Source organism: Mirounga angustirostris, unplaced genomic scaffold (genome assembly GCF_029215605.1).
Source record: "Mirounga angustirostris isolate CCGP_5_RB_7025 unplaced genomic scaffold, mMirAng1.0.hap1 SCAF_10, whole genome shotgun sequence".
NCBI lineage: Eukaryota > Metazoa > Chordata > Mammalia > Carnivora > Phocidae > Mirounga > Mirounga angustirostris.
This window is the reverse complement of record NW_026991718.1, coordinates 62,376,322-62,400,117: the sequence shown is the minus strand read 5'-3', so window position 1 is coordinate 62,400,117 and position 23,796 is coordinate 62,376,322. Positions and strand designations below refer to the sequence as shown.

The 23,796-nt window shown below is 36.1% G+C and overlaps 2 protein-coding genes across 7 annotated transcripts in view; one reads left to right on the top strand and one right to left on the bottom strand.

Annotated features, from left to right (window-relative positions):
• Positions 1-21,107, top strand: part of VRK2 (VRK serine/threonine kinase 2) — a 114,362-nt gene extending 93,255 nt beyond the window's left edge. For 4 of the 5 annotated variants that reach the window (XM_045884949.3, XM_045884950.3, XM_045884951.3 and 1 more), the window contains exons 10-13: positions 121-179; positions 3,982-4,148; positions 9,420-9,581; positions 20,766-21,107. In XM_045884949.3, the coding sequence (XP_045740905.1) occupies positions 121-179; positions 3,982-4,148; positions 9,420-9,581; positions 20,766-21,071 (694 nt within the window). In that variant the 3' untranslated portion in view covers positions 21,072-21,107. The remainder of the gene's footprint in view (positions 1-120; positions 180-3,981; positions 4,149-9,419; positions 9,582-20,765) is intronic. The other variant, XM_045884952.3, reaches the window with a different exon arrangement.
• FANCL (FA complementation group L) overlaps positions 21,048-23,796 on the bottom strand; it is an 89,707-nt gene continuing 86,958 nt past the window's right edge. For both annotated transcript variants that reach the window (XM_045884953.3, XM_045884954.3), the window contains 3 exons: positions 22,856-22,972; positions 21,468-21,539; positions 21,048-21,183 (listed from right to left, as the gene is read on the bottom strand). In XM_045884953.3, the coding sequence (XP_045740909.1) occupies positions 21,139-21,183; positions 21,468-21,539; positions 22,856-22,972 (234 nt within the window). In that variant the 3' untranslated portion in view covers positions 21,048-21,138. The remainder of the gene's footprint in view (positions 21,184-21,467; positions 21,540-22,855; positions 22,973-23,796) is intronic.

Here is a 23,796-nt window from a genome sequence, read left to right as displayed (position 1 = left end):
AAAGGCACGACGATATGGGTGACCCACCAACACAGAATTTGAGTTTTGTTTTTTGTAATCAAGACAGTGAATCACAGGATCGTGAACAAATTCACTGCATATTACTCTATTTTGTTTTAGTCTGTTGGATGAGCTTCCTGAGTCAGTGCTTAAATGGGCTCCTTCCAGAAGCAGCTGCCGTAAGTCAAATGATAACTTCTACCACCTTCTCCTGTATGATTTACTGGTCACCACATTTCCACATTTGTCACTCTTGTGTTACGGCTTTTGCTGAATCCACCCACTCCCATTCCCACAGGGGTGGGAGGAAACTCTCTACACAAGGTTACAGGTAAGTTGCTGGAGAAGAGAACGTTTAGATCCTCTCTGACATCAGAACACAACACAAGAAGGCTACAAGAAAATATTTCGGCAGCGTTCTAGGCTTTGCTGACTGCATTTTTTTTGGTGGGGGGGCAGGAGAGGGAGGAATCTTACACAGGTTTAATAGTCACCTGTATCTAGTACTGTTAGAGTTGACGTTCTGATTTTGTCCCTCTCTATATCATTGAAAGAAGATAAAGTTGATCTAGGGAAAGACTATTTTCAGTCAGTAATTTAAAAAACCAAATCATTGAACACTTGAGTGCTGTTCAGATCTGGGCTGCACTGTGACTGAACAGCCAGCAAAAAAAAAATTTGGATTGGCAAAGTTATGTAACCTTGGGATTTGAAGGTATGTTTCATTAAATGGTTTTCTCTTTCAAGTTAGTATGGATCGTTTTGGACTTCTTTAATTGACAGTATTATCAGTAAAAATAGTAAGTCAATTCACAATTACCCAAGTGCCTGTCGTTTGCATATGCATGCATGGCACATTGTTCACCAATTTAATAAATGAGTTTGATTGTCTTATGGAAAAGTGCCGGCTTCTGCTGTCAGGCTCGCTTTTTCTCAGAGACAGATATGGGGAATGAATCTTGTTCTCTCTATATTGGGCAATCTCAAAGTTAGCTTTTAGCTGACTTATATGAAAGTGAATGTGTACACTGACCCTCTAGATAAGGTCAAATAGCATCAGTTTCCATCTGAGAGTTTAAATGTAGAGTTAAATCATCTTGAACTTATATTTATAGCCGTTCTTTGACAAGAAACCAAAATATTCATTTCCATGGGAAACGAAAGAGGAACAAAGTAGTTCTGCTTTTCCACCTCCATTCTCCAAGTCCTAAGCTTGCCCCAGTGTGAGCCTCCAGCTTGCCACTTTCTGTTGTCCCTCTTCTGATGGAGGAGGGTGCGAATGCAGAGGATTCTCCTTGCGGGGGGAGGGGCACGGCGTGAGGGTTGAAGGTGAAAGCTTTTCCTTTCTGTAACTGCACTGAGTAACTTGGTCCAAATGCCAGTGCTCCTTTTTGGCTAATACGCTTATTGGCATTTGGACCAAGTTATACAGCTTATGTTTTACTCAATAGGACAGCAAAAAGGAGAGATGGGAGATGTCAAAGAAAGTTTTCTCTGTGTATCTCCCTTACCTTTTCTGCCCCTTCTGCACAAAAGGTAACTGCTCAGCTCCCAGGATTAGAAAAGAAAGCCCCGATGCCCTGGGTTCCATAAGATGAATGCTTGTGGGCCTGTGTATATTCTGTGACACTTCAATTACTGGAGATATGAAGATCTGAGCGATAACAAGAAGTGACACGAGTGCCAGGTTCTCCATTTTTCAATACAAACCCTTTATTTGGGTCCATCCCATTATTTTATAAAATGCAGATTTCTATTTCTAAAGCACAAAACATTGAAACTTTAATATTAACGGAAGACCTCTTAGTTGGTTGTACTTAGGAGTGGGTACTGCAAGCATGACAGTTAATCCAATGTGTAAAAGGTTTATTACTAAGGCAGTTGATGAAATAAAACCACCAAAAAGTTTCCAATGTGCGTGTCCAGCTCAGTGTAATAATAATAGTTGCACAAGTTTCTATCTCCTGAGATGATGGTAATGATACTTCATATTTCATTAGCTTAAAAGCAAATGATTCAAGAATATGGTAATTTCATACTACTCAAAGCATTTTGTTCTATAGCTCCAGAAATATGCTAGTAAATTTAAAAGTATACCTAATATAACAAATCCAGCTCTTGGAAGGCTACCGTTTTAGGCAGTAATACATCACAATAGTCTAAGCTTCAGGTTGGTAATAATGAATTTATAAGAGGTGGCTTTTCTTTTTCTCCCTTTCCTACCTCACCCATACCTCATTTTCCCAAGCCCCAGACCCACGAAGACTGCAGCACAGCTGCCGTCAGCTGGGGGAGTGCCAGGAATCGTCCATTGTCTTCTAACCATGACCTGTGAAAATTCTCCCACCATATTCGGCTCTCTTCCCATTTGGGATATTTGGGTTAATAGCACTGTAATAATATGTACCAGACTTGGTGTACCAGTCTCAAAAGGGCCAAAGAACAACAGAATATTTACATGAAAATGGTAGTGAATGTAATGTAATCTTTTTTCTTTTTGATCATCCCTTCAGGAATGGGAGTCTCGCACTGGGCTTCTGGAAACAGGAGTTACAAATGTGATGAAGCCATACCATTTGCTAGTTAATAGAGATCTGACTGATCGAATGTTAGATAAAAGAATGTGACATGTCTTAAAACATTAGAGAAGGAAAAAAGTTAGGTTGCGTAATTGCCACGGTATCCAAAAGAAAAAACAACGAGAAACTAAAAACAAAAACCCTGGAGCCAAGAGTTCTCATTCTAGCCACAGTGGCCTTATGGTCCTAGAACACAGCTGCGGGTAATAGGGTATGAAATGGTCGCTCTGACTCTTACAGGGGGAAGGGATGGTGACTGTTCCTTTTGGAATTTTTCCCCGTAGGGAGTGAAAGCCATGTCTGCAGTTCCCTCTTGAGTGGAGGTGGGCCTGGAGGGGAAGGGAAGGATTAGGAAGTCACTCCTGCCAAGCCACAAAGCTTCCCAGATTTTTCCCACCATGGGGATATAGCAACTTAGTGAGAAAGTAAGAGGTACTTATGTCTGTGTGAGTAATAAGTTTTTGAAGGGGAAAAGCTTATAAAAACTAAATTGTGGAGTATCTAAACATCTCTACGAAAAAGGAAAACATGCTAGATTTTAAGCAGTATATGGTATTATCATTTACTTGTATCTTGATTTTAGATTGAATCTCCACCTGAAACAAAAATGCAGACTACATTTATTTTAAGGCAGCAATGTTTGTAATTTGAGGTGACTAGTTTTATTTGTATTTAAAAGTTTGTAGTTCATATTTTTGGGGGGATAGCTATATAGTTCTAGGGAAGAGATTACATTAGAAAGAAAAAAAGTAGCAACATCTCATCCTTCTGCTCTAAATTAGGAAGACGACGCAGTGAAGGCACTGGGCCAGCTAGGTATGGAGGACTCGAGGGAGGTCTGGGGAACTCTAAAATTAGTCATGGCTAGAAACCTAGAATTCAAGGTCATTTCAGAATGTACTGTTATAATCTCAAAATCAAAGCCTGAATTAAAATTTGCAGTGATTTTTTTTTTTCTGTCAAAGTAAGGAGGTTTATAATAAGTAACACTTGTTTTTAACTGAATTTTTAAAACTTCAACATAAAAGTATGAAGCATGTCTGGTCTATTATATTATTCATGTAGTTCTTAGTAATTGAACCCCATAAGTCAAAATCACTAACTGTAATTTTTTAAAAATTTGCTTCCTTTGATAAGTTAGTGAGAAATAAACATACCAACAAAGATATGTAAAAAAATTACCAGTTTTTCCCATCTTGTCAACTCTCCATGTCACTGTATTTTCAGCCATTTTTGGATACCATTTGAAAAGTGCTTCTCACCAAAGTGTTCATTCTTCGTTTCTTCAGGCTGTGTGTTGTGTGCATGTGTAAGAGAATAGAGAGGTCTTAATGCTGCGAGAGCCTTGACAATTCTTGCCCATTAGGAATAATGTGTAAAAAAATTTAACACTTCTTCACAGGTGAAATAGCCCAATATTTGGTATGTGCTCATAGTTTAGCATATGATGAAAAGCCAAACTATCAGATGCTCAAGAAAATCCTGAACCCAGGTGAAATACCTTTAGGACCACTGGAATTTTCCACCGGAGGCCAGAGTGTAAATGTGTGTACTCCAGACAATCAAAACGTAAGTATTTTAGTCCCTGGGATCCCACGATTACCTTCCCCGAAGCTTTTCTACCAAATGAAGTTGTTTGGGGTCTCAAAAGGAGTCTGACAACCCAGTTTCTTGCTTATTATATGTAATTCCTAGTTCTCCTCACTTAGCTCCAAGAAATTTTGTTCACAGTTCTTTTGACCTATTGTCTCTTAGAGAAAAATAGTAGTAGGGTCCATGGCCTACTTAGAGAAGTATTAAAGTATTTCTTCTATTAAAGAAATAAAGCAATGACTGATGTCACAGAGATATGACCAAGGTCAGATTAAAGGCTAATCTGACTTTACTCATGAGGACCTTTATAAAGCTGCTTTTCTTCGCATTTCTATAGTTACTGCCCTCTAGTTTTGCTTACCAGTTTGGCCATAATTTGGTGGCGATAACAATGATATTCTTAGATTTAACCAGATGACTGGTTTGTACTGATATTTCAATCTACAAAAATAACCTTTGAAAAAGTTTTTTTTTTTTAAGTTACACCTTCTCATCCTTTACTCTGTAATCTTCCAACTGACTGACTCACATCAACTTAAAAAAATAGAACTTGAAACAATACACAGGAATTAGGACTTACAACATTTCTCAGAGGGCGGGGGAAACCTGAGACTGCTGTGAGCCGCCTTACTGGACGGGCAACCAAATGTCCAGTCCTTCCTTGATACGGTCCATACGCAAAAGATGGGGGGGGGGGGGGGCTTTTTTTCTTGATGCGTGTACAATGAGGTAGGGTCAGGATGCCATTCATTTTTAATATTTCTTATGAACTTTGGATCATCGCAAGTGTTCATGAGCCAAGAATGCAGGATGCAAACTAATGTGACTGATAGGCTGCGAGATGAATGGTGAGTCAAGTATCAGTGCACAGATGGTTCTGATTTGCTGAATTTTGTAGCTGCTGCAACTGAAGACATAAAATATCCTTCTAGTCATAAATTAGCTCTTTGGAAGCAAAACCTTGGCACCAGAGCTTTACAACCTTCAATTAGTAGGGAAAGAAGTATTTGAATGACTGTGGTATTGACATCTGTAGGCCTGCATAGTAATCATTCCTAATAGAAGAGAATATCTGTTTGAGGAGGTTTTGCATGGCTAATTAACTACCAGTGAGAATATGTAATTTTTTCATGATCTCCTGATTGTCACCTTTCTCTCATGATACAATTACATTTTATTGTAGCAAATGCCTCACAAACCAATTGTCAGCACTATTTACGTATTGCAGAAGGCAGAACAAAAGTTCATGTTTAATAAAAAGCCAGTGGATTTTGATCTTGGTAATTACTGAGACTTATTTTAACAGTTTTATTGACTTTTGTGTTTTTATCACTTTTGCAACAAAACAAAGAGCCATTTCCTTAACATAGTATTTCCCTTGCAATAATGGTCACCACTTAATCTACACTAATTTAGGTAGATTTTTTTCCTTTTTTTTTTTTTTTGTAGTTTTTCAGTTTCATAAACTTAATTGAAATATAAAAGAAGCCATTTTAAAAACGGATAGTTATATCCTCTGATGTAAAATTCTAATTATTATCCACCAGAATTTTCAGTTTCATCAAATTCAAAGGATGTTTGTTGTGAAACCATTTTTATATGCAGAGAACAGAACATAAAACATTTTCTCCAATGAGCCTCAGTCAAAAATATTTTATTCTTCCCTTTTGATTAGAGCACTTTGATTATGAATAAAAAGAATATTATTAAAATGATATAAAATTATTTATAATATAAAAATATTATTCCAAATAAATAATATTTATTATTCATTTGACCAAGAATAGTGTGCATTCTTTAATTTCTAACAGTATGACCAGCCCCAGTGTATAGACAGTAAGATGATCTGGGGGCATGTTCCACAGCAGATCAATATTTATTGAATAGTGACTTTATTTCTGTAGTATTTTAAGTGCACAAATATATTTAATAGTCATAATATAAAAATGGGTTCCCCATGTAGCTAAACCCAAAGTATCTTAATTTTTATTTTTAAAGTTTACAGATTTTGTAATGTTGCAAAAACCACACCTGAAAATGTTTAAAAGCAAAGTATGACCATATAAATGGACACTTGCCCTGAATGTTACAAGTATAGGACAGTTTCTGCCATTGACTCTGCTTCCATAACAAAAAGCATTCTAGGTCCAGAATGAGTATCAGTCACATGGCTCCACATTTCTCTCTTTTTAATCACAGACAGAATCCCCTTATTAGTAACTAAAAACATTTCTTGTTACTTCATACGTGGATTACTCTAGTTATTTAACAGAATATTGAATGACTTCTGGACTTAACACTTTTCGGACAGAGATACCTAAAAAGAAGTCAGTGGACCAGAAAACATATACAGTTATATAAATAAAATATTTCTGTCATTCAGTATTCAAAAGAAAGTTATGAATGTTTAATTTTTTTAAATGGTATTTCCCTCAATATAAGTGGTGGTGCCTTTTAAATTTAGTAAAAAAATGTGTTTGGGTTAGGTATTAGAAAATAGCACATCACCATAAGAACCTTGGCAAACTTACAGCACCTTTTTGCAAAAGAAAAATGAGGTATTTTTCCAATGCTGGGTTTTACTAGGCATCATAAACTGTTCCCTGTAAACTGAGCCGCTGCCTTGCACAAGTCCTCAAAGACTGTTGCTGGAGTTAAATTGGAAATGAATTTTTGTCAAGACAGGAGAGACGTTGATATTTTTTTTCCTGAAAAGCAAATCTTTTGGGGCATTTGCCTCAATCACAATGATGGTCTGTATAGCTGAAATCACTCTTTAGTAGCTCCGGTGGCTCCTGAGGTAATGCTGTCAAATTAGAAGAATCTGTCATCAGGGCTACCCCAGTCTATTTATGCCTTCCACTGGGATTTAATGTCCAAAATTCACTGAAGGAAACCATATTTCAGTAAGCATGCTTGCTGAGGTGAGCTAAAGCTCTAGAACTCCCAGATGAGAATGCGAAAGCCAAGGTGGAAAACCAGTATTATTGAAGGCCCCCACTCAACCCTTGAATAAGCTGTTTCCTCAAGAGCCAGTAGTGGACCCTCTCATCAGCTTATCATATCTCCCCCCTCGTTAGGGTGCCCGAGTTCACATGGGAATAGCACAGAGACCTGGGCATAATGAGCCACCCATCCTTCCTAAATGCTCTACCTAGACAGAGGGGTAGCTGGAGGACAGAGTGAAAATGTTCAAGCTGTCCTACATTTCAGACAAGTAAAAGTTTGTCCTTCCATTTACCCTAAATCTGAGGTTCCCACAGCAAATCCAGGGGTGAACATATTATTATTGGTTGTAGTAATCTTTGTATTGAACTTAAAAATTTATAAAATTCTTCCTTGAGCCTTCTCAAAATAATTCTGTTAAGCTCGTCTTCATATTCTGTGTGAGAAAAGGAGAGTATAAAATCTCAATTACGAGCATATTTTTGGCTTACTGAATTTTAGGAGGCCAGAGTACTGCAGGTTTCTTAGAACACCGTGAAGTGCTGATGGGAAATTAAATAAAAGATACCTTATTTGAATAGCCACTTTCTTGAAAATGACACATATTTGGACAGTATCATTTTATTTGATTATATGAGATGCCCAGAGTGTTTCCTGTACTTACTTTTATGTCTTTGAGAAAAGTTCTACCTCTGTTCATAATTGAGAGTAAAACTTAATCATCCCACTTCATTCTTACCGTTTTAGAAGTTTCCCTAGAAAAAGAAATTTTTCATAAACTGGATATCATTTTGTTTATTAGCTAGAACTGCTTATGGCAGCACAACCTAGCCATCCGGCCAACTGACAGCAGATCCAGGAGGCCTCGTCTCTTCCAGAAAGCCTCACGGAGGACTGAATATATTAGATCAAATTTTGTTTGTACATCAGAGGCTCCCAGGCCAAAAACCGTTATACCTAAAGTGCCTAGCATCCAGGAGGCGTTAAAAACCTCAATTAATATCTCAACGAATCCTTTATATCATAAGACACATTTTCACAATGATTGGCAAGCCAGTCTTATTAGGATGAAACGGTGTACAACAGCCTTGGGAAACCCTTTGTCTCACACTGGTGGTCTGATGCGCCTTTATCACCAAGTTGACTTCAGTGGGAGAGTGACTCAGAAGGTGGTTACACGTGAATTTTCCCAGTAGTTTGGGAGAGTTGAGTGGTGAAAATAAAGAAACCCTGAGTGATGAGGGAACAATTCCAATTGTCAGGTTACTGAAAAGCAATGGCTTTGCTATCCTTTGAGAAGCTGGGATCCAGGAGGAGGGGTGAATAAAGAATGGTGTTGTGACAGCTTAGGCCTAGCCACAAAACACCAGCATATTTTAAAGGGAAGGAGTGAACACATTTGGCAATAGAAGCTAAAAATTGAGAGACTACAAATTAAGGCTCTGCTTGCCCAGCCAATGTAATTCATTCTCCGTTCTGGCACTGGCTACTCCGTTATTTCCCCTTGCGCTGTTCCTATCTTCTGCCCCCTATTTAACCCCGGAAAAAAGGTGATGGCACTTTCAGCTGCTGTAAACACGAAGCTGCTGAGCAAATACTTCACATAAGGGTCTTCACTGTGGCTTTCAATCTTCCAACTCTATTGTGGGACCTGCCCTTCTATTTCCTGTCTACTTCAAGGTTATTAAGAGTCAGTCATCCCCCAGAAAACACTGTGGTGTGAAAAAGAAACCTTAGAGACAGCAGGCTTGTTGGAGAACTTAACCCCTGATACTGGTACACAGGACTAGGTGACATGAACTGTGACTCATCTGCTCAAAGGTTAAATTACCTGTATAAAAAAGTAAGCAACATCATAAGCTCCTTTTATCCGTTCACATTAATTAGGCTCACTTCAATGATAGAAAACTAAGATTCTTATTAATAAGAATTTAAACTAAAAAGATGTACTGGATCCACTCCCAGCAAAGGTTAATAATGAATTCATGTGCAGTTTGAGAATGTGACAGTTTTCTGTAAAAATGCCGTTTTCAATAAGCAAGTTATCTGTAGAGATGATTTTTAAAAAGCGTACAACAGTGACACTAATTTTAATTGGTCTTGTACTATTGATGAGAAAGGGTCTGGATCTTGCCAACGACTATATTCTTTCCATAACATCCATTTGTTGGTTTCCTCTTTATTTCTTCCTTTTCACAAAACTTGGCAAGTTTAGAATTTTCAAGAATCTGGACGGGAATGCATTTTTTTTCTTACAAGTGTCAAAAGTTTTCATTATACATTTTTACTCTCTATCAACAGGTTGTTTCTCGAAACGCTGCAACAAAGCAAGTCAGTCAGATGCAAAATAGGTCGATAGAAAAAAACATCCATAGTGAGAGAAGTGCTGAGTCCTGCTTAACGGGGAGAAAAGTGCAAAAAGAGGAGCCGCCGACTGGACTGCTTAACAGTGAGACAGCTCAGGTGAGAGGCTTTTTGTTGTTTCTTTTTTCCTTCGTGTTGCATTAGAATATGCCCTTTGGGAATAAAAACATTTTAGTTTCTCCTGAGGGCCAAGGTTGTATGGTTTTGTTAAATGAGAAGGGGCAGAAAAATACCCTATCCAGTGGACAAAATCAAAGCAGCTGACACCAGTCATCATAGAAACAGAACGACAGTGAGCACATTTGCGTACAGATCTGATTTCTTTCTTTAGCCTAAGAATGTAATGAAGTGCACTTAAATTTTTTATGCCATCTATGATCCATTAGGGACTCTTAACATATTCCATACTCTTACATGGGTTCCTCCAGTCTCACCCTTATAATCAAATGTAAGTGAAGAGTTTCCCTGTCTATATGGTTGTATTTTAAAATGATGTATTTTTTAACGTTATTCGATCATTTGGTCGGATAGTGATTTACCTTTAGCAGAGGACTCATCCAAGCAATAGCAAAAGTCTTTGTTTACCTAACCTTCTTTTGACAAGAAGGAGAAGCATACAATGTATTTATATGTTCAGTGAAAAAAATTTTTTTCCAAAATGACCAATATTTTTTATGATTTATACACCGTCATTTTCCCCCAAATGATTTGAGGTAGTTTAAGATGTGAAACAGGATATTTTAATGCCCCCATCCTCTATCTCCCAACGCCCCCTGCCCCGCCCCTCAAATTGGTGTATTAGGCAGCTGGGATGTTAATCACTAAACTGAACACTGAATTTGGCTCTGAACTTCTTGGCAGCCAAGACAAAAATTAGATGCATACAAGTTGGGCAATTCTTATCCAACCAGCAAGCATGCACGTTTATCCAGAGAATGCTTTTTTAGAACTAATAAGAATCTTTTGCAGTTACAGTTACCATTTATAAAATCACAAATATTGCTTGGTGACAAAATTTTGAGATTCTTGAGTGGTCTTTTTCAACCCTAACTGTCCACCAGAATCACTTATGTATGGAGGTAAGGAGAGACTATAAAAAAAACTGATGCCCAGGTTCCAAGCAAAGACATTGATTTAATTGGGGTGGCATTGTGATACACACGTGCAGATTTTATCATTCCAGAAAGCTCTTTGTTCCCTTTCTCAGTTGGTCCTTTTCTCCCAGACAACCACTGTTCTGGTACTCTGATTTTCACCACCAGGCTAGTTCGGCCTCTTCTCAAAAGTCATATACCATGTAGTCACACAGTATGTACTCTTGGATCTGGCTTCTTTCACTCAGCATGTTTTTTTTGAAGCTCATCCGTATTGCTGCATATCTCAGTCATTTGTTCTTTCTCTTGTTGAGTAGTACTCCATTGTGGAACTGCATTATAATTCATATATCCATTCTCCCATTAATGACACCTGGGCTGCCCCTGGCTCTAGCCACCATGAATAATAGTTGCTATGAACATTGTGACACAAGACGTTTTGTTTGTCCTGAGAAGTGGAGCTGCTAGTTCACAAGGCAGGTGTATGTTCAACTTTATAAAAAACTGACAGATTCTTCCATTTTGTACTCCTGACGGTAATCCCAGATACTCCCCAGCATTTGCTGTTGGTCTTTTTAATTTTAGCCATTCCAACATTTATGTGTTCGTATCTCTGTTGATTCCAGTTATCATGTACCTGATAATTAATAATTGTGGGCACTTTTTCATGTGCTGACTGCCCATTCATATATCTTCTTTTGTGAAATGTCTTGATCCATTTTTATGTGGATGATGGTCTCTTTATTACTGAGTTGTAGGAATTCTCTGTATATCTGTATTGTGGATATGTTCTAGTGCAGCCTGCCTATTCATTTATTTAACAGTGTCTTCAGTGAGCAAAACTGTGTTATTTTTATTTGAAGTTCAATTTATCTTTTTTTTTCCTGTAAAGAAACCTGAGAAAACTTTGCCTATCTCGGGGTCATGGTTTGCTATATATTTTTTTAAAAGGCTTATAGTTTTAGCTTTCATTTTGAATCTGTGAGCCATCTCAAATCATTCTTGTATATGGTGTAAGGGGTTAAGATTCCTTCTTTTACATTATAGAGAGCCAGTTGTCTCAGCACCGTGTGTAAAAAGATTTTCCTTTTCCTAATTAAATTTCACTGGAATCTTTTTCAAAAGTCAGCTGACAGTACTGGTCTGTTTCTGGACTCTCTCTTCTCTTCTGTCAGTCTGTCCTTACACCAAAACCACACTGCATCATTACTGCAGCTTTATAATAGAAGTCCTTCATCCCTTTTCTTCAAGAAAGCACTGGCCATTTTAGGTTCTGTTCCTTTCCATAAAATCTAAGAACCAGTTTGTCAGTTTCCACTAAAAAGCACAATGGGATTTTGACTGTGACTCCATTAAATCTTTATAAAGATCAGCTTAGGGGCAACTGAGATCCCAACAACACAGTTGAGTCCTCCAACGCATGAAACTGCTACTTCTCTCCATTTATGTAGATCTTTAATTTCTCTCAACAGTGTTTTGTAGTTTTTGGTGTAGATATCTTATACATTTTCCATTAAAATTATCTCTAAATATTTTTAATTCTATTGTAAATATCATTTTGTATATTGACCTTGTGACCTGGGATCTTTCTAAATTCACTTTTTATTTTTTTTTAAAGATTTATTTATTTATTTATTTGAGAGAGAGAGAATGAGAGAGCACATGAGAGGGGGGAGGGTCAGAGGGAGAAGCAGGCTCCCCGCCGAGCAGGAAGCCCGATGCGGGACTCGATCCCGGGACTCCAGGATCATGACCTGAGCTGAAGGCAGTCGCTTAACCAACTGAGCCACCCAGGCGCCCCTCTAAATTCACTTTTTAATTCTAGTAGTTTTTTGATACATTCTTAGCATTTTCTACATAATCAATCATGTTTGTGAATGGAGTTTTACTTCCTCCTTCCCAGCATGTATGCCTTTCTTATCTTTTTTTCATGCTTTATTACACCTGCCGTGATGTAGAATACTACACCGAGAGTGGGCATCCTTGCTTTCGTTCCTGTTCTTTGCTGGAAAATATTCATTCTTTAACCATTAAGTATGTTAGCTGTAGGCTTTTCCTAAATGCCCTTTATCAGGCTGAGGAAATTTCATTGTAGTTTGTTGGAAAGAAAACAAAATTTAAGTCATGAATGAATATTTAAGTAATTTTTTGGAATTTGCTGATCCTATGACTTTTCTCCTTTACTAGTATAATGAATTACATTGAGTTTTGAATATTAAATCAGCCTTCTTTTGTCCCTGGGATAAACCCCATTTAGTCATGATGTGTTGTCATACTGGATTCATTTTGCTGTTATTCCATTAAGGGGTTTTCCTTGTATCTACATTAATGAGAGATCTTGATCTGTAATTTCTTTCCTCATAATATCCTTGTGTGGTTTTTTTTCAGGTCATTGTATCAGTTGGAAGTGTCTATTTTCAGGAAGTGTTTTACTAAGATTTGTCTTTCATAAATATTTAATAGAATTTAGCAAGAAAATCATCTGGGTCTAGAGTTTTGTTGTAGGAAAATTTTTAATTATGAATTTACTTTAACAGCTGTAATGAAATTACTAGATTTTGTTTTTCTTCTTGTGTCAATTTTGGTAATATGTATCTTTCAAGGAATTTGTCCATCTCATCTAAGTTGTCAAATTTCTCAGCACTACGTAGTTCATGACATTCTTATTATCCTTTTAACATCTTCAGTATCCATTTTGATGTCCCTTCTTTCATTCTTGATTATGGTAACTTTTTAGTTTTTTTTTTCTTTCTTTTTCTTTTTTTGATAGTCTAGCTAGATGCCCGTCATTTTTATTGATCTTTTCAAAGAACCAATTTTTGGATCTGTTGATTTATCTACTGATTTTTTTTTTTTTCTATTTCGCTAATTTCCATTCTTTATCATTTCCTTCCTTCTACTTATTTTAGGTACTCTTTTCTTTCAAGCTTCATAAGATAAAAGCTAAAATTAATTTTAAGTCTCTTTTCTGAAATATATAGTGGGGCACCAGGGTGGCCCAGTCGATTAAGCATCTGACTCTTGGTTTTGGCTCAGGTAGTGATCCCTTGGCTTCATGGGATTAAGGCCCCTGTTGGGCTCTGCACTCAGCATAGAGTCTGCTTGAGATTCTCTCTGCCTCTCCCCCATCCACACACTCTCTCAAATCTATTATATATATATAGCTATAAAAATTTTTAAGCAGTGCTTTGATGTAGTCCATGGATTTTGATATGTTGTGTTTCACTGTTGTTCAATTAAGTATATTTTCTAATTTCCCTTGACTTATTCTTTCACCCAATGAATTATTTAGAAGTATGCTTTTTAATTCCTAAATTTTTTGAGATTTTCTTTGTTATCTTTTTGTTGACTTCTAATTTAACTCTTATTATCAGAACATATCCTGTATTTTTTCAACCCTTTAAAACACACTGAAACTTGTTTTATGGCCAAGAAGAAGACCTAGTTTGGTGAATGTTCCTTATGTACTTGTAACAAATGTGTATTCTGAAGTTTGGAGTTTACTGCTCTATAAATGTTGATTAGGTTAAATTGTTTGATAGTGTTCAAACTTTCTATATACATACTGTTTTGCTTTGTTTTGTCCTCCTGTTTAATCATTTAATGACAAAGGAATGTTAAAATCTTCAACCATAATTGCACATTTGTCTACTTTTCCTTTAGTTCCATAAGTTTTTGCTTCATGGATTTTGATGCTCCCTTAATAGGTATATACAGATTTTGAACTGTTACATCTTCCTGGTGAAATATCTGTTTATCACTGTGAAACATCTTTTTTTTTTTTTTTTTTTTTTTTTTTTAAAGATTTTGTTTGAGAGAGAAATAGCATAAGAGGGGAGAGGGTCAGAGGGAGAAGCAGGGTCCCCGCTGAGCCGGGAGCCTGATGTGGGACTCGATCCCAGGACTACGGGATCATGACCTGAACCGAAGGCAGTCGCTTAACCAACTGAGCCACCCAGGCACCCCAAACATCTTTCTTGTATCTGTCAGTATTCTTTATCTTGAATTCTACTTTGTCTGATTTGATTTTAATAATTCTAGCCTTCCTATGATTAGTTCACATGATGTATCCTTTTCCATCCTTTTATGTTTAATGTTTTTGTTTTGTATTTTCTGTGTCTTTGTGTCTGTGAGTGCTTTTGTAAATAACAGAGTTTGTCTTACTTTGTAAAACTTCACAGAACTTCCTTTTAATCTATTCATTTACATTTAACGTAAACATTGTAGTTGAGTTAAATCTACAGTCTCGCTATTTGATTTTTTGCCCTGTTTATTCTTTGTCACCTTTTACCTCCCTCCTGCTTTCTTCTGGAGTAATGGAGAATTTGTCTCTCATCTCTTCAATTTTTAAACTATACTTTTTGGGGTTCTTTCTTGGTTTCTTGGTTTTTGTTGTAGTAGGTACTTTAGTTCAGCAAGCTATGGCCTATGGGCCAAAATCAGCAAGCCACCTCTTTTTGTAAATAGTTATATTACAGCCTAGCCATACTTATTCACTAAGTCTCTTACATGTTGTCTGTGGCTACTTTCATGCTATAGTGGCAAAGCTAAGTAATTGTAACACAGGCTGCATGCCCCCAAGGTCCTAAAATATTTACTATCTGCCCTTTAAAGGAAAAGTTTGCAAATCCCTGCTCTGAAACCACTCTAACAGAAATACAATGTAAGCCACATATGTAATTTCAAAGAAACAGGTAAAGTTTACTTTAATGATATACTCTAATTAAACCACCCAAAACATTATAATTGTAATAAAAATTGAGACCTTTTACATTCCTTTTTTCATAGTGAGTCTTCAAAGTCTAGTGTGTTTTATGCTAACAGCAGACCCTAATTCAGACTAGCCATATTCCAAGTGTTCAAGTCATATATGGTCAGTGGCTAGCATAGCTCTAGAAATTACAATGTACATCTTTAACTTATCATACCACTATCTACCTTGACTTAATATATAATGTAAGAACCTTGTGAAAACACATTTCCATTTATCCTCCCATCCTTTTTGCTATCGTTGTCATACATTTCGTTTTTAAGAAATTAATTAATATGTAATTAATTCCATAATGCAGTTACTATTGTGCTTTAAAAAATCAGTTTTATTTCCAATTAAAGGAAGAAGAAAAAAGTCAAATATCCCCATATTTACTGTTGTTGGAATTCTTCAGACCTTCCATAGATTTGAGTTTACAGTTGGTTCATTTCCCTTCCTCTTAAAAAAATTCCTTTAGGGGCGCTTGGGTGGCTCAGTCGGTTAAGTGTGCAATTCTTGGTTTCAGCTCAGGTCATGATCTCAGGGTCCTGAGATCAAGCCATGTGTCTGACTCCCCACTCACTGGGGACTCTGCTTGTCTCCCTCTCTCTCTGCCCCTCCTCCCACTTGTGCTTTCTCCCTTTCCCTCTAAAATAAATACATAAATCTTAAAAAAAAAAAAAATTCCATTAACATTTATTGTAGTGTAGGTTTCCTGGAGACTAATTCTCTCACTTCTTGTCTGTCTGAAAATACCTGTATTTCACCTTTACTTTTTTATTTGGTGTAGGGAGAGCTGGAACTCTATTTTACTTCTGAACTTATTAACTTTTTAAAGTAATTGCAACACTCAGAAATTACAAAAATAATAGAGAGCTCCCATGTACCCTTCACCCAGCTTCCCCAATGACCATCTTATAGCCATAGTATAATTTTCAAAACCAGGAACATTGGCATATTACTATAAAATACCTCATTTGGTCATCGGTTCTTACATGCATTTGTTCATATGTTCCTATGAAATTGCATTACATGTATAGAGTAACTACCACAATTACTCTGCAGAACTGTTCTAGAAACTCCCTCACAAAGAAATTTCTGTGTATTGCTTTATAGGGACACCTTCCCCCTTATTCTGATCCCTGGAAAGCACTGATTTGTTCTGCATTACTATAATTGATATCTTGAGCATGTTGTAAAAGTCAAATTATATACTGTGTAACTTGTTGAGATGGACTCTATTTCATTCACCATAATGCCCTAAAGATCCATCTGAGTTTTGCATGTATCAGTAGTGTAGTTCATTCCTTTTTATTAATAAGTAGTATTCTAAAGTATGGATATAGTGTTGAAGAACATGTGAGTTGTTTCCAGTTTTTCATCTTTCACCATTTAGTATGGTGTTAGCTGTAGATTTTTGGTAGGTGTTCTTTATCAAGTTGATAAAGCTCACCTGCATTTCTAGTGTATTAAGAGTTATCATGAATGGGTACTGAATTTTATCAAATGGTTTTCTGTATCAATTAATAATATCATATGATTTTTCACCTTTATACTGTCACCATGGTGGATGACATTGATTAGTGTTTGAATCAAGAAACTGAACTAGTCTTACATTCCTTGAATAAACCCCACCCACCAGATCATGGTGTATTATTCTTTTCATATGTTGCTGGATTCAATTTGCTAGTATTTTGTTGAGGACTTTTGCATCAATGAGGATTATTGGTATGTAGTTTTCTTTTTATTCTATGTCTTTATCTGGTTTTGGTATCATGGCAGTGCTAATGACCTCATAAAATGAGAAGTCTTCCTTCTGATTTCTGGAAGAGAATGAGTAGAATCTGTCTCTTTTTCTTTCTCCCTCTCTCTCTCTCTTTTTTTTTGGGGGGGGGGGAGGATGTTTTTTCTTTTTAAAATGTTTGAGAATTCTCCAGTGAAATCATCTGGGCCTAGAGGTTTTTCCTTTTTAACTATGAATTCAATATCAAGAGTGGTCAGACTTCTCTGCAAAAAGCCAGATAGTTAAATATTTAGGTTTTACAGGTCACATGGTCTCTGTTACAACCCATGCCACAGACTCTTTCCCAAGCAGATCACTCAGTAAGCTGAAGACAACTGGTGGTTAAATCCTTAGATGAGTGCTTTCCCATTTGATATTAGTTGTTGCTTACAGAGAGGCTAGGTACATAGGTTATACAGTAGACAATTCTATCTTGAAATTTTAGTGGCTTGACTTCTGTTCTTACCTAGATGGGGTATCATCCATTTCCACATGTAAGTTATATATAAATGCTACTTAAGTTAGCTTACCAGTGGTCTCAGCCCTTAAAAATATGCAATTTGATGGCATACTTCTTTCTTTGTGGAAGAACAATGCTTTATGGGTCCACAGGAATAATTATTCACTTACTTTGCCTTTAGCAAATAAAGCTGACAAAACTTTTTTTTTTTTTTTTTTAAGTAGGCTCCGAGCCTACGTGAGGCTTGAACTCATGACACTGAGATCAAGATCACATGCTCTACCCTGGGCCAGCCAGGTGCCTCTAAAGCTGACAAAAATTTAGTAAAGTTGTGACAGTGTGTCTTTATTAGCTCTCAGGCAGTAAAGTTAGTTGACTCTCAATAGTTTCTTCTAGGTAGAAGAGCTAAAGTGCTTTTAAGATATCTATTTTGTTTTATATACCTTATGTAGTAGTTACTTCTTACCTTCTAAAACTCTGTATCCTGAAAGTGACTTTTGTGGGGTTAAAAAAGACTCTGAAGAATGGTTGTTTAGAGGTCGAGAGAGTAGCTTTTGTGAAGAATGATGGTACTACATCAGATGAAGATTCAAATATTTTGCCTTGTTTATAAATCTCTTCTCTTCCAAGTTACTTGATAAATGGTACAAGGAGAGGGCAGGCCAGGGCACCAAAGTGAAGCAGGAACAGAACGACTTGTAACAAGCTGAGAACAGGAAACTGATTCTTGGAGTTTTGGCCAACAGGAATGTCGTTAAAAAACATTTAAGAAATTCCTGGAACTTGCATGCATCTGTATCTGTTCAGTCTATAGTGGTTGGTCTATTCCTGGAGCATTCAAAGAGACATGCCACAGTATCCACCCTGGGGCAGTTTCCTCTGATTTGAAATAGCCTCTTCCCTTACCCAATATATGGCATGTATATTGGGTAAAGGGTGCCATGTCATGATAAATGTTGGGAATCACTATACTATTTTTAAATCTTTTTTTATTGTGGTAAAAAGCACATAACATGAAACTTACCTCAACTGTATGGTTTAGTACTGCCAAGTATATTCACACTGTTGTACAACTGATCTCCAGAACTTTACATCTTGCAAAATTGAAACTCTAGACCCACTAAATACCAACTCCCCTACATTTTGCAACTACTTTAAATATTTTGTATTAGTGGAATTACATGTTTTTTTGTGACTGACATAGTTTGCTCTGCATAATGTCCTCAAGGTTCATCCATATTGTAGCATGTGGCAGGATTTCCTTTTTTAAGGCTGCATAATATTCCATTATATGTTTATACCACATTTTCTTTATTCATCTACCTATGGGTATTTGGGTTGTTTCTCCCCTCTTGGCTACTGTGAATAATGCCATGATGGGTATACAAATATCTCTGCAAGAAACTTAATTGAATTCTTTTGAATATATACGCAGAAGTAGGATTGCTGGATCATATAATTCGACTTGTCATGTTTTGAGGAATTTCTGTACTATTTTCCATAATGACTGCACCATTTTGCAGTTCTACCAAGAGTACACAAGGGTTCCAATTTCTCTATCTTCACCATTGGTTTTCTGTTCTTTTGATAATGGCCATCCTAAAAGGGGTAAGATGTTATCCCACTCTGGTTTTGATTTGCATTTGTCTTACAATCGTGATGCTGAGCATCTTTTCATATGCTTTTAGAGAATTGTCTATTCAAGTTTTCTTTACATATTCTGGATACAAGTCCTTTATCAGATAAATGATTTGCAGAATTTTCTCCCAATCTGTGACTTTCATTTTTTTTTTAAATAATGTCCTTTGAATTACAAAAGGTTTTTTTTCTTTTGTGGATTGTGAATTTAATATATGTGAACTCTTTACCTAACCCTAGGACACAAAGATTTTCTGTTTTTTCCTAAAATTTTTATATTCTAGCTGTTATATTTAGGTCTACAGTTTTTGTATAAAATGAGGTAGGGGTCTATTTTTCTCTCTTTTCAAGGATGTCCAGGTGTCTCCACACCTTTGTTGAAGATTATCTGTCCCCACTGAATTGCCTTGGTACATTTATTGGACACCAATTGCTCATATATGTGAGAGTTTACTTCTGGACTTTCAGTTCTCTTCCACTGATCTGTATGCCTGTCCTTACGCCATGACCATACTGTCTTGATTTCTCTAGCTTTGTGGTCAGTTTTGAAATGGAAAAGTGTGTCTTTCAACTCTGTTCTTCATCAAGGTTGTTTTAGCTATTTTTGGTCCTTTGGATTTCCAAAGCCTGCTAGGATTCTGAGACTGTGTTCAATCCTACAGATCAGTTTGGAGGAAATTTATTTATTTATTTATTTTTTTGCTAAATACTAATTGCCCTATGCAATCACAGTTCCTGGCTGGAGTTGCTAAGATCTGAGTTCACATATATTAGGTCCTCGCCATGGGTCAGGTGCTGATTCTTCCTAAGAAATAGTTCCCTTGAGTTTATTCATTATGAAGATATTCTCCTTCATACTTCCACAGGTAAACAGCTTGATCCTGCTTGCTATACAGTGTGTTCCATGTCCCTACCAATGTTTATCTTCATGAATCTCTGGCAATACCTCTTGACAAATTTTGTTGTGTGCTTCTAGGCATTTCAGCTTAACATTATAAAACTATAATTTGTAGAGCCTGCTTGTTTCCTTTTTGGCCAGGAGACTAGAATGAGCATCTTTTCTTGGATCAACTTTCAGGACAAATAAGGATTTTAACCAGCTGTCTTCTCAAGGTCTGTTATTGGAAGACATCATTCTTTGGATTCTGGGCAGCAGACTGCTGACTGAGACTGCTCTGAGGACATGCAGCACTGCCCCCACCATCTTGTTCTCTGCCTTGGCTCCCTTAGAATCACTAATTATTAATAACCAAAAAGCTTTCTAATTATGACTATCTTGCCCATGTAAGATTAAGCCTAGTTTTTTGTCTTGCCAAGAAAATTTTTAGAGGATAAATTACTTATGAGATGGCCTATTTCCTGATTTAAAAGGACTAGATTTCGGTTGGTTAATGTAGTGAGTACTTTGTAAACTCTTACGATGTAGGATCCAGGACCTAAACTTCTCAAGAAAAATATACAAAAATTTTTTTTTGTAACATGTTTTATTTAGTATTCTTACAGACTACACAAAATAAATACTAGAACAAATCTAACACAATATATGTATTTCCTACAGGAAAGCACAAGGAGAAGACAAAAGTATTGTGAGTCTCAAGAAATTCTGAATGAAATAAAAAGTTCTCCACAACAGTCCAGCTGTATATATTTCCCAAATTCATTTTATGAACCCTATCAAGATTCTACGAGTCCAGATATATTCAATAATTCGAGATCTTCATCTTGGGATACATCTACTTCTACAACTGGTATGGAGGTCACAGACTTTACTCTTAGTGAAGAGACAAAGGCAGACGTGTATTATTATGGCTTCATCATTCTTTTTCTTTTGGCTTTAGTATGTCTTGCTTTATATTTTCTATGAAGATATCAAATAAAGTCCTTTTGATTAATTTTTAAAGTTGCCAGTTCTTCACAGAAATGTTACATTCTTATTTATTTTGGGATTTCCTTCCAGACATTTTCAAGGTAATTGGCTTGTAAAAAAAAAGAATACAAAGTAAGTTTGTGGACGTTCTAAAATTAAGATTGCTTTATGCTAAAAAATGGGGTCATGATACAGTTTGACCAAAAAAAGTATTTTCCAAAGGAGCAATTTAAAAAACAATGTTATGGGTAGGGACTATTTTACTTTTTTTAATACATAGAATAATTAATAAAATAATGTTTTAGATATGTATATAGTATATCAGCTTATCTTCCAGAACATGTTACTAAAAGAAAGCTAGGCACATTTTATGAAATGTGATTATTTTCTTACCTTGCTACAATATGGGCATTCACCAAATATGATGTTAAAACTCTGTCTACTAGTCAGTAGTCCTCTCAACCACTGAAGATTTTAAAGAGAGAAGATAAAGGGAGCAGTGTCAGCATGATTACAGATTCTCCAAATATCATTTCCTTTGAGTACATATATTTTTATTCCAAAAGATTTACCTTCTTAATTTTCTTTTAGCAAAAAGTAAGGGGAACATTTCCTGAGCCAATACCAGACTGGTAATATGCTGAATAACAAACAAGGGGAGACCAGCATGGATGTCAAGGTCTATACCACTGGTTTATGCCCCTTTATGCACTTTCTCAACCCCAAAAGACAAGAAAATAATGCACACCAAGTCCATGGGGTTCATAGACCCCACCTAAAATCATTAATTACAAATTAAGAACTCCTGCTATAAAAGATCCAATAGGCTCTTGAATATTTAGGTCTTAATTCTGGTCTTAATCACCAATAGTGGGTTAATTCTCAATCCATTAATTAGAAGCATGAGGCAATCCATTTTAAAAAATTAAATGAATACTCATTATTACAAAAGAAAGCACATGTTCCCTTAAGAATATCTCTATAATTAGACCTGGTACTTTATGGTTTTATATAAGGTAAATTGACATCTCTAAGTTCTCCATTGTTAAAGTGCAGATAACGCCAACTGCTATCTCTAAGCACAAAAACGGGAGGTGATATTAAGGAAGACGGAAAGCACTATAGAACTGGAAGGTGTTCTATATATACATGCATATATAATCATGTCAACTATGCACTTCTGTAGAGATCAAGTGACTACACAGTAATGGAAGCAGACTTCGCATATAGTAAATAGTAAATAAAATGTCACTGAGAGTGCTATTACATATTTAGATCATAAAATGCATTCTTCTCAATACCAAAAGGTTATTACATTTATTCTGTACTTAAGTCTACTCTGAAAAGTAATAGATACCTCCATAGTGCTACCCTTTAACCTTGCTGCCACCACTGCTCCCACTTGTATGAGTCTACAGAGTTTGCATTGGGTTACAGGAGATATTTACTTAAAGAGTCCAAGGTACCATTGATTTGATTTGTTAGCATCAATAAGCAGTCCATGAATATATTCTGGATACACTTTCTCCCTTCTTGGGATACTTTAGGACATTTCTTCACTCATTAGTAACCAGGATGAAGAAATGAAAGCACATGGCCATCTGGAAATGAATTGGTAAAGGGGCTAATGGCAAAAGGGATCACCATTCACTAAACAGATTTTAGATCCAAATATGCATACTTCCTATGTCATGGTAGCCAAAAAAGTCTTGCCACAGTTATTTTTATTTATTTACTTATAAATATAAATAAACATTTATATTTATTTATTTTATTTCTACCTCATATAAGCATATTTGATGGAAAGGCTGTCCACACTGGGAATTATCACACACTTGATCAGGAATGGCGCCATCAAGTTGATAGGCATAACAAATCCCACAATCCATAGAAAAATCCTTCAAAGAAAATATTTATAAGCAGATGTGTTTAAAACACAAGGTAACATAAGAATGAATAATACGGTATAGATAATACTAACTTTTTATAAAGTTTTTATAAAGGTAGCTATATCACAATATTACAGAAAATAGTTATATCACTAACACTTTAAAAAAAGCTATTTGTAAGAAGAGTGCTTCATTTTTTTCATCCAGTAAGTAACGCACACAGATATAGTCAAAACAGATTCTATTTTGGGCTTAAGTAATTCTCCCATATTGTACATCAATATAGTGCCACTGTAGTATGTAAAGAGAAGAACTGACATTAGCTAGTGATTACTAAAATTTCAAAATTCTGTAAAGGAATAAGCCAAAAACATCCCCACCACTTTGACAGTCTACAACCTCGGCTGTTTAATCAAAAATCAATTCTGAGTTTATTATTTTTGCAACATAGTAATGTCTATTCATTTTTAAAAACTCTACTGCCACTTTTCACAAATACATCAAGCTAATTAAAACTTTATTTCAATCATCCATAAGTAGATACTAATAGAATATCCAAACATCTCATTAACTACTTTGGACCTTTCCCCCTATTTTTAATAATAAAGATGTCTGTCATTAATCACTTTATTGCTACGAAGACCATGAAAAAAGTACACTTAAACCACTAATCAAAGGTTAACAAGTTCTTTGATGCTACTGTGGCTTGCAGTTCAGAAGTCTGTTATAATATTCTTCCAACTCCCTCCCTTTCAGCCTCATTTTTCTCTGGTGTCTAAAGGAGGAACATTTAACTTTCATTATGCTATGCTGTTTGGAATATCAAAGCACTG